The sequence below is a fragment of the Tachypleus tridentatus genome, chromosome 7 (genome assembly GCF_004210375.1).
Source record: "Tachypleus tridentatus isolate NWPU-2018 chromosome 7, ASM421037v1, whole genome shotgun sequence".
Lineage (NCBI taxonomy): Eukaryota > Metazoa > Arthropoda > Merostomata > Xiphosura > Limulidae > Tachypleus > Tachypleus tridentatus.
This window is the reverse complement of record NC_134831.1, coordinates 26264707-26276878: the sequence shown is the minus strand read 5'-3', so window position 1 is coordinate 26276878 and position 12172 is coordinate 26264707. Positions and strand designations below refer to the sequence as shown.

The 12172-nt window shown below is 34.0% G+C and overlaps 1 protein-coding gene across 1 annotated transcript in view; it reads right to left on the bottom strand.

Annotated features, from left to right (window-relative positions):
• The window catches only part of LOC143255339 (uncharacterized), a 174802-nt gene that overhangs the window by 39930 nt on the left and 122700 nt on the right, over positions 1-12172 (bottom strand). Inside the window, 2 exon segments of the mRNA XM_076510828.1 lie at positions 2895-3017; positions 3200-3295. Coding sequence (XP_076366943.1) covers positions 2895-3017; positions 3200-3295 — 219 coding nt within the window.

The window sequence follows — 12172 nt, the reverse complement described above, 5'->3', positions numbered from 1 at the left end:
CCGCCTTTGAAAGTTTAATTCAGGACACAACTGGGGTCATTAAACAACTTGACATGATTTTTTTCTGAAATTTTACGAGCTCACTACCTTCATATGTTACACAGGAACTACCAATAAGATTATACTATGAGTGCCTCAAAAGTACACGACATGTTAGAAAGTAGGTGCGTGTTGCTACAGCAGAAATGATCTCTCGTAAGGAGAGTAACGAATTTATTTCTGGTCAAGATTTTAGAATCAGTCTACTCTTTTGCTTCCTCAATTTTTACTTTAGGTTACTCAAACCACATAGCTAGCTTAGATGTTATTAAAACAATTAAAAGAAATAATTCACCGGAAAAAAATATCATAGATACAAGTTAGAAACGTATTTTAGCAAATAACAGTACAGTTTTTCGTGATGACGATAAGCCCACTTGAAGTAAAAATGTATTCTCAAGACGGCTGGTATGGGTATTAAAACTGTAAATAAAGTACAGAACAACGTTTGACCTTCTTAAGTTATCTTCAGGTTAACCTTCTTGAGAATACATCAGTACAGCTTTTTAAATAACCCAAGCCCTCTGAGAACCCGGTGATAAGCTTGATGGCTTGCAATAGAAAAATTCTGGGTTTGGCAACTGCAGTTGATGCAGTTCACTTTACAGCCTATCGACCAAGTAAAAACAAATTGTTATTAAGAACACAACAACAATACATTAAACTTTCTCTTTTTGACGCCTTAAAATGAAAAAGGTAATTTTAGTACTAAATATTACACGTTCAGATTTATAATTGAATAAATTATATATTTTTTTATAAAAGACATTATTCATGACGACATTATTAGTAATGAATATATAACAAAATATTTCTACACCTAATCAGATCCACGTACTTATAATCACGCTGTTAACTACGAGCGGCTAATAACTTTTAAGAATGATTTTTAAAAACTTTCTAATCAGTTACATAAATTTGGATACAAGACATTATTCGTGAGGTATATACAAATAATAAAAAAAAAATCACTTCGCTTCACGAGAAGCTAGCTAGCTTCTTCTCACGGGATTCCCGGCATAACCAGATGGTTAAGGCACTCAACTCGTAATCCAACGGTCGCGGGTTCGAATCCCCTGTCACATAAAACATGCTCGCCCTTTCAACCATGGGGATTGACCGTCACATCTATAATGTTACGGTCGATCCCCCTATTCGTTCGTGGAGTTGCCCAAGAGTTGGTGGTGATGAGTAGCTGCCTTCCCTCTAGTCTTATACTGTTAAATTAGGGACGGCTAGCCAAGATAGCCTCCATGTAGCTTCGAGTGAAATTCGAACCCTCATTAGAGATTTAAAATTGGTGTTAGTCCTTTTTTTATTTAAAATATTATAAATACATATACATTGCAAATAATACATTAAAAGTAATACATTGTCAAAGAATTATAAAACTTCAATAATCATGATAGTATATAAAACAAACAATACATATAATCTCATAAAATAACGTAGCACCTGAAAGGGTTCCTTTGAAATCTGAGATAGGTTTCAAAGAAGCAAGGGTATTTCTGGCAGGTACGACAAGCTTTACAAAATTGAAAAACTCGTGGAATAGGTTTCAAAAAAGCAAGGGAATTTCTGGCAGGTATGACAAACTTTACAAAATTGAAAAACAAATTTAGTTATTGACCAAAAGAAATGTCTCATACTTTTGTCACATGTTTTGATGGCATCTAAATGATCTCCCATGGGGAGTTCATTGGCAACATTCTATCAATATTTCAGAATTATGTGCTTCCTGGTGGTCTCCATTTTCTCATAAGTACACTATTTAAAAGAAACAAAAAAAATTGGAACTTTTTTTAGTTCATCTTTTTGAAGTGCATATTTAAACAGTGAAGAGATTCGTGGATCCTCTTCTTGCTCAGTGATCGGTTTAATTCTAGCCAAAGGAACTTCAGCAACTGAACTAGATCCCTCACATCCATCATTGTTTCTCATCATGAAATAATCAGCAAAACAGTTATTCACGAGATCAGTGTTGGATCTAAAAGTGTCTGAGACAAATACATAATTTCGTCCTCTAAGGACGTGCCTATTATCTCTTTTTGGCTTAATTTCTTAGCCTGAGATGAGTCACACTATACAAGGGGAATACATCTGGATTTTCCTCAACAACATCATCCTTAGATGAAACAATGATTAGCTCACTAACTATTTTAGGTTTGGCAATAACTTTTCCCCCAACCAAATCACTTCCAAACAAAAAATGATACACCTTTAATTGGCAGAGTAGGTCTTATTCCAACCACAACTGGTCCTGAAACTAGGTCTGATGCCGAATAAAAGTTATGAAGAGGAATATTAACAAAGCCACCTTCAATACTCTGAGCAATAATAAACTCACCAGTGGCAGAACTCAAATCTATGGGCAATATACACTTTAACAACAATGATTGAGTCGCTTCAGAATCAGTAAAATATATATGGGTATGGGATTAGTAGTGTCATCTGTCAAAGATACAGAACTAACAGATACAAGAGGTCTAAATCCCTTCCTAACCACATCAGCCTTTATATCAGTGGCCAAATCAACAACATCAGGTTATTTGAAATCACTAGCTATAAAACACAAAAACCTTCCAGAATACATACTAAAAGTTAGGCATATTCGAGATTTCAGAAAGAATTTACTAATCTTCCAATATAACACTTAGTGCTGGTGTGTTTTACAGAAATAATTTACTAATCTACCAATATAACACTTAGTGCTGGTGTGTTTTATTTCTAGTTATTAATGAGCTAAAAGTACCTCTCACACAAAATACACTGGAGCAAACCTTTGACATAGGACCCCGAGGCTATAACTAAATATATACTTGTATGGTTATAAACTAGGCTAGCTGACTGCTTACCTCGAAGGTTATCTCGTCTCCGGCTAATGCTGTGTATCTTTTGATGACGTAGGCGGCAGCTACGGCAGGAGTATTGATAGAAGCTTCATCCGTTACTATCAGCCGGTTACCTCGGTTGTCAAGCTGTTAGGTCTCAAAAATTAACATGTGTAGACTAATCTACATCATAAGCACAATAAAACCTTATAATACTGTTTTCGTATTTATAAATAATACAAAACACCACTTTCAGATATTACGTACTTAAGGATTAATTCATCTTGATTTACTATATTTTAAAAGAAAAACGTTGTTCCAATACTCACCTCAAGCCAATTAAGCACCGGTCCACAGCTGATCAGACTTCCAGCTAGATCTGAGAATCGACTGATGTAGTCCCTTAAAATAGTTCGTAAGAGTTCCTATAAAGAATTTAAAGCAACAAATGTTTAAACGGCTAAAAAAATAAATAATTACAAATCTGTCTTAAAGATGCTAAATTCTATTATTCTGAATTTCATAAACATCAACGGATTCTTAATTTTTTTGTACTAAATCTCAACCATACATCTCAGGACGGTTGGTGTGGGTATTAACACTTTTACTAATAAAGCAGAAAACAACGTTTCGACCTTATTAAGTCATCTTCAGGTTAATAAAGAGAGAATTCTCGTCATCACGAATCTCAACCATAAATTGTTTTTTAATTATTTAAGACATGGAATATTAGCAAATCAAAGCAATCACATTACAAAATATCATATTATTTTACCTCAAAGTATTTACTCAGATGTTAACTGCTTGTTTCTGAATTTCGCGCAAAACAACACGTGGGCCATCTGCGCTAGCCGTCCATAATTTAGCAGTGTAAGACTAAAGGGAAGGCAGCTAGTCATCGCAACCCACCGCCAACTTTTGGACTACTATTTCACAAACGAATTGTGAGATTGACCGTCACATTATAACATTCCCACAGCTGAGAGGGAGAGCATGTTTGGTGCGACAAGGATTTGAGGTTAACTGCTAGTCATGGTTCTGTATATGACAAGCAGATTTTACATAGAGGCCTATACATCTAATTCTTTATTTTTATCTATACTTTTACACCCTTAAACATGTCTCACCGTGATCGTAATCACTTAAATTCTGGATGCAGGATAATGCTTAGACATGTACACACGTATCATTGTAATATTAACCTATCATATTAATGACGACTCAGCTTCCATAATGTCTCATTACGTATGATTAACATAGCACCAAAAGTACTGAACTAATTCAAAGCTATTCTAAAATTTGATTGAATCTCTCTGTTTTCATTTTTGTAAATATTAAAATCACAAGTAACAATCATTCAGAGAACACGTAACATTAAAGCAATCCTCTTTTCACACGAGAGAATATACACAATACGCTGGCAATCATGAGTGTGTAGCTTTGTTTAAGAATACGGCAAAGGGGTGGACAAAGAAAAAAATTAACGAGCGAAACAAAACGATAACATTTTACATTTAAAATACTGAAAGGGGTGGCACGTGCCTCTTCTGATCTCATCCACACGGTGTAAAAATAAACAAGCCTTATGGGTTTCAAACATGTTACAATATATTAATTTCTTTCGTTGATCAGTACGATTTTCATCGTTGCGTCAGTAGAAGTGCCTGTTGAACAAAGATGGCCGCTTTAAAGTTTGTACAGAGGCAAATGTTTACAGTAACATAGCAAAATAATTTCACGAAAAATTAAATTGAAATTCATATTAAACGTATTTGTTTCATATATCCGGTAGAAATTTTTGTTATGTTATAAATGGATCTAGTAGTGAAATTTGAAAAAAAAAAAAATTATAGATGTGAAGCACTATTAAACAACCAATGAAAATTTAACTAATTAAAACTTTAGAGCGTAGAAGTGCACATGTATATACAATGTCAACTAAGTTATTTATTAGCATAATATTATTTCATCCTTAATTTAGCAGTGTGAGACTAAGTTATTTATTAATATAATAATATTTCAATGCAGTCTGGATCAAAGCGAAACCTTAGTCTGAGAAGTGCAGGTATTGTTTCGAAGTGCAACTGAGACAATGACATACAAGATCATTGCATTCTAAAATAAATTGCCGAAGTGAAGTATAACCGTACTTGTTTTGATTACTATTAAATCACAACCTTATTTTCTTTTTACTACATAAGAATACAAATAATTCATAAAAAGTACAAACTATTACTAGAAAATGCATAATTCTCAATAATGAGCATGGATGGGTGTGTGAAAGAATAATTCATTTTGAATAACACAGCGCAAATACTGCATTAATAAAGATTAACAGTACCTTTTAGATAAAACATTGATTGAAATGTACATTATATAAATCCAACTTCATACTTTCAGTCAACTGGTGTACTAAAACCATAAGAAGTAATAAATGCTATATGCATAAACTATCAACATAAGACAGTACAGAGAATTGCTTATATATTTAATCTTATAATTCTTGGAAAGAAGGGACACTAAGAAGACTAATAAAGTTGTTGTTTTATTATTCAATTACTCTTTAATTAGAATATTAACGACGAAAGTTTGATGATTAATTAGAAGTGTTCAAGATAATTATTCAACAGTAAATGATTAGAATTACGAAGAACTAGTCACCGAAACAAACTCCTAATTATTTTTACATGTTTTCTATTTATAAGTTATTTTATGTTACTGGTCATTGAAATAAAGGCCTAATTATTTGTCATGTTTTCTGTTCATAAAAGTAATTTCAAACATTTAATTTTTCAATGGCTAATATAATAAGACGTTAAAGATAGACCTCATCATGACTTCTGATGTACTCTTTACAAAGACTCGTAATAAATTCTAAATACCTGAAATAAACTAATTTTCCGAATTTTCAGTTAGTTTCAAGCTAAAAGTTTACAAAATAAGACATTGATAGCAAAAGGAATAGCTCCATCTTGCACAGCTATGTATGTGTGTGCATATATATACATCATATGGTGAATGTACAAAACCGATTCTGTGTCATTGCATATACTTTTGTTTTTGCTTAATATACCTCTGAGTTCATATTATCAAGTATAAAAAAAAACAAAAAAAAACACGTTTACTGACATTTTACAGTCTTGAAAAAATACACAGATGTAAAGTCCTAGTGAGCCACAGTTTTATATTTCATAGTTCTTAAAAATAAACGACAAACCTTATTTGTTAGAGCAATAATTTAGTAACTATGCTTGAATACAAAACAGACATACTTAGTCACTTCTATACAATACAGATACAATACTAACGACTGAATAAGATTAAAATACCACTCGTATTTCATCATCCACAGAAGATATATTAAAAAATAGGAAGAAACTAGCTTTACAAAATTTGTAGTTAGAAACTATTTTTTAATATTTTCAGCACAAAAGCTATAAAAACATTTCACATGAATTACAGCATCATGGTCATTCAACAACTGCAGTATATGCATGCACAGTAATCTGTTGTCATAACAACACCGAGATATTCGCTTTCGATGATTCAGTGAAGAGAATGAGTCATTCACTTCAAACGGAGGCAAGCGAATGATACTGTGATAAAAGTTACATTGTATACTCCTTACCTTTTGTCCACAACAGTTATTAACTCGCACACACACACACACAAATAATCCTATTGTATGAGCTAACTACATAAAGCGCTAATACAAAAGGGGTAATTCAGGATGAATGTTCTTTTTTATTTTTAGTCTCAAAAGACCATTTTGTATATTATGTATATTATTTGTATATTATGACTACTGGACGTTAACGTTCCTGACGGCCACCTCTTATGCTACTTCAGATGCCTCCATGCGTAAAAGCCAAACTCCAAATTTCAAGCCTAACTTCCATCATGTACGTCGTTCACAGTTCACAGAAACATATCAAAGTCTGTTATGGAGTGTATACGAAAGACAACAGCCAATAATTAAGTCAGAGCTTCCAAAGCGAAATAAAATCAGCTTAGCTCCTTTCAGCAATATTAACGTAAAACGTCCTTTCATGGATATCACCGTCAGTTACAATGGAACTTGCACATAAATTAGCAAAGCAAACAGTTTTAAAAAGAACACTTTTCATCCCAGACTTGAGAGCCATTACAATGTTTGTAATGTTTTCTTTAAGTACAAAGCTGTATACGGGATTAGTTACACCAACCGCATGTATGGAATCCTGAACTTTAGCCTCACAATACATCAAGATTACCCTTGAATCATCAGCTCAGACAAAACAAAGAAGTCTAGTGGTTGCTACAGACCGCAATATGTTTTCTCGTAAGTATTACAGCTTTCTAAAATTTCTTATGAAGGAGTGATTTCTTGAAAATTAAAGCATAAATAACACAAGGGTAAGATTCACAGAATACTTTCTAAAGTAAGATCGGCATGGCTAGGTGGTTAGGGCGCTCGATGACTCGTAATCTGACGATCGCGGGTTCAAATCCCCGTCACACCAAACATGCTTGCCATTTTAGCCGTGAGAGCGTTATAATGTTATGATTAATAACATTATTCATTGGTAAAAGAGTAACCCAAGAGTTAGTGGTGGGTGGTGATGACTAGCTGCCTTCTCTCTGGTTTTACACTGTTAAATTAGGGAGGGCTAGCATAGATAACCCTCGTATAGCTTTGCGCGAAAAAAAAACAAATAAATAAACTTTGTAAAGATGAATGTAAATTATTATCATCTATTAACTATATGATTCTATATAGATTAACAAAAACAAATACTTTTAACTTTGAACATTATTGTAATACAGACAATAGTTGAAATTACTAACAATAAGCTTATGTTTTGGGTGCTAAAAACATCCTTTGTATTATGAGCTTTAACAGACTTACAAAGAACACAATTCTACCTATAAATTAACTCGAGGACATGCTATTTAATACTGTGATACTGGCCATTAGTAAGCACGAAGTAAAAATGGTTACACAAACCAAACTTTGGTACAATATGTGTTTTGTAACATTACAATATATTTGTATCGATGCGGCAATTTCGAAATGAACATAGTCTCAAACTTTTATGCCCAATATACTCTTAAGTTAGATAATCCGACATAAAAAGAACATATACATAATCCGATTTAATTTGAAATTCAAATCTCTCTACTACAATGATTCATTACAACGGTAACTCGATACAGATTTACACGTTCTGCAAATGACAGAAGACTGTCGATTAATAGTAGGATCTGGCTTTATTAAGAAAAACGTCCACAATTATACTGATTAGGTAGTACAACGAACCGGACGAATAACTTAGTATTTACATCTGAAATTAGGTCACTCTCCGTTAATTTAGCAACTTATTTTATCTACTTCAGGGAAAAACAAAATAGTATACACAAAAAAATGTCGCTGACACTTTTCTTAAACATTGTGATAAACGGTTATGATACACACGTTGAACAACAAAAGTGGCTATTGAAAACAGCTGTTTCTGTACAGTTGTAAAGTTATAAATATTTTCTCTTTGGTTCGAGTAGCGAATCTGTCTCAACTAGTTCATTAAGAAGCACTAAATGTTTGTTTTTAGAATTTCGCGTTTCAAGTGCTAAAATTCACACGATTTGGCAGATTATTTGGCTATTATTATTACACGGACATATAAAAAAGAAACTGCAGTAGATTAACAGAAAATTCACATCCTTTCACCTCATATATTAGAAGCGACGCTAACCATCATCCACTGATGTTCAGTATTTGTTCAGTTACCCCAGTTTGTGACTCATACTAAAAACAAAGGTTGAAGGGAAGGTGGGGAGAATCACTGGTATCGAATGAGCGACAGGATGAAACAAAACATATCGTTGTCTTTTGTTCCAATGCGTAGATTTAATCTATGGTATTGAAAATGAATACAAAGAAAACAAGATGAGGTTTATGGAAAAGAGTACCATATTACACGAAAACTTCGAGTCCCGGCAGGGCCAAGCGTGTTAAGGCGTGCAACTCGTTATCTGAGGGTCGCGGGTTCGCATCCTCATCCCGCCAAACATGCTCGCCCCTTTCAGCCGTAAGGGCGTTATAATTTTACGGTCAATCCCACTATTCGTTGGTAAAAGAGTAGCCTAAGAGTTGGCGGTGGGTGGTGATGACTAGCTGCCTTCCCTCCAGTCTTACAGTGCTAAATTAGGGACGGCTAGCACAGATTGCCCTAGAGTAGCTTTGTGCAAAATTCAAAAAACAAACAAACAAACGAAAACTTCGCTTTAACATATTTCGACTTTATTCGAGATGTTTGTTTTTGTTTGAAATTAAGCACACAGCAACACAATGAACTGTGTTTTGCACCACGGGTACCAAAACCAAGATACTAGCGTTGTAACTCTGCAGACATACTCCTGTGCCACTGAGGGGCGAAGTAAAAAGTAACACAATGCACTATATGTGCTATGCCCACCATGGCTATCGGCACCCATCTTTTACCGTTGGTCCACAGACATGCCACTATGCTATTAAAAGAGAAAAAAAAGTTAACAAGATACCCGCAAACTATATATTTCGTTATCTATTATTTTTATTTCTTAATTTCTTAAACATTAGCAGATACGATGATCACTGGTGAATTAAAATAACAAAGTTGATTTTCTTTTTCACCCATAACAAGCCAAACACGCACAGGTTTTGGATATCAATTTATATTACCGCATTCTGGAGCCATCTTGTGATTTTACATACTCTTTAAGTTAAATAAAAAATTATACAACTTCAAGTGGCACGCAATCCTTGTTTTAACTTTCAAATTTGGCCTCAAAAACTATACGTAACGCTTCTGGCTTTGGACAATTAGATGAGGAAAACTTAGACCAAGCGGCTGATGGATCTGTCAAAAGAAGCTGAACCCAGCTAACCTCTACTTGAGGTATCCTAAAACACTTTGAAAATCATGTTATCTGTGCTATTTACGAACAGCATAGCCAATGACAAAATGTTTTATAAATCTGTCAGTGATACAATTCAGAAACGCCTGGACGTATATATTTCTAGCAATTAGGAATCTCAAGTGTTTGAAATATTCTGTCTACTCTATAGCAACTCTTCTGTATCGGATTCATTCGTTCATGAAATAGACAACAAATTCAAAGAAAGTTATCACATAGGTTAACTTTAATATATTAAACCTCACTATCATAACTTAACGATTGTTCATTGTTCCGACCTGCTGAATGGTATGCACTTAATATACCCACTTTGTAATTCGCTAGCTCACGTAATCACGTTTCTACCACTCGAAAATTCTGCGCGAGAAAATATAGTGCTTGAGCGAAGACACACTGTTAAAGATGATCATAATCGCACGTCCACCTCTGCGAAACAACAGTACATAACTATTAATTCAAATTGACTCAGTCTATGGATAACGTACAAGTTGCATTTCAATGCTTTTCTTGCAACAGCCACGTGGCCAATTTCGCCCATTTTTCAACTCTAATCGTTTCCATACATTTTCTGGCGATACGTCTGCAGCCACAAGTCTTTGACACGTGTAGGTTCGGATAGTTTGCTTTCAAGCAGTGGATGTTGCAAGAGCTCATGGAAATACAAACACTTCACAAAAGCAAATTCAGCATGAATAAGAAAATGGAGCCTTTTCAGCTTCAGCTCAAAATACACGAAAATAAACAAAGTTGAAATTACTTATATTTATTTATGTTTAAGGCGTTAGACTCGTAATCTGAGGGTCGCGGATTTGCATCCCCGTCGCGCCAAACATGCTCGCCCTTTCACCCGTGGGGGCGTTATAATGTTACTATTCGTTGATAAAAGAGTAGTCCAAGAGTTGGCGGTGGGTGGTGATGACTAGGTGCCTTCCCTCTAGTCTTACACTGCTAAATTAGGGACGGCTAGCACAGATAGCCCTCGAGTAGCTTTGTGCGAAATTCAAAACAATAAACAATTTATTCATGTGCTGTAAGAATTACACTGAGATTAGCTCCTAATTCACCATATCATATTTTGTTCACTTTTACTCAGTAATGATAGCAAGCATATTTTACATTTGTAAAAATCGAACTCTTCAAAAGTGTGCACACTAAATTTTCTTGTTCATATTATTGGCAATAAGAAAAGGAAGACCTACACCATTTTTTTTCTCTTTTTTAATTGTTGGAGAAAGACTAAGTACTGAACATTTTGAAATTTTATGAAAATTTTACATGGCTCTACAATCAAAACTAAGCAGAACTGGTGAATGAAATGTTTGCAGACCTGTTCTAGAAGTACATAATGTTGAGAATAAGGAAATCATTTGCAATTTATACTTCACGAGATTAACAAGAATGCATATTTGATGTATAATGAGCAAATTATGTAAACAGAAACGAATACAGTAATTCTGTTTCTTTATATGTTTTATTTACACTACAAAGCTTCCTTGTTGTTTGATTATATCTGAATAACGTTTTACTAAAAATAAAACCTCGCCAGCTTAAAAAATTAATTATATGTAACTTTTTTGATAACTGTAACCAAGTTACAGTTTAAGATTTAAAAAAAAATGCTAAAATGTACGATCTATCGAATGATAGATTGGGTTTCCTGTTTAATTTTAGTAAATTAAGCAACTTGTCTGCTGAATAATTTAGAAGAATAATTTCGTAGCATCAATGCAACATATAAACAGGATTCAACGTGGCGACTGAAAAGACTTCTAGAAAGAGCATACAAAGTAGGTATTATTTAAATTATTGTTTTTAATGCTAATATTCAAGGCGATCTCTGGAAAGTTGGCTTCCAAAATTTTTATGTAGAATATAATCCGTCTTAAAAGAATTGTGAACAAGACAAAAAAAAATTTAGTCCCATCATCAGATGGGGCAGACCTGGAATCAGCGTTCACCAAAAGTTTTTTTTTTATATGTATACAACCCAAATGTGTTGATCCTGAACGTGGATGAAGTCACTTTGGAATCCTTTATCGTTTTGAGATATGCTAGATGTTAGCCGATGCTCATATTTATCAGTTTATTTGAGGGGAAGCACAACCAACTTTGTGTCTATACCTCGGTTTTCCATATCCTCGATTTCAGCCTCACAATTTTATTGTTTTTGGGTCAATCCTTAATCCAAGATGAAAGAAAAATCAACATATCACTAATATATTGTTGTTTAAGATTTTTAGCAGTGGGGTGTTTATTTAGTGATGCAGGAATACAGCCACGGTGTTTAAACGGAACCCCCTTGCTCCCAGTCACTAAAATTGTAATAGGCAGACAGTAATCGAACTATTCCACTTATATAAATGCAT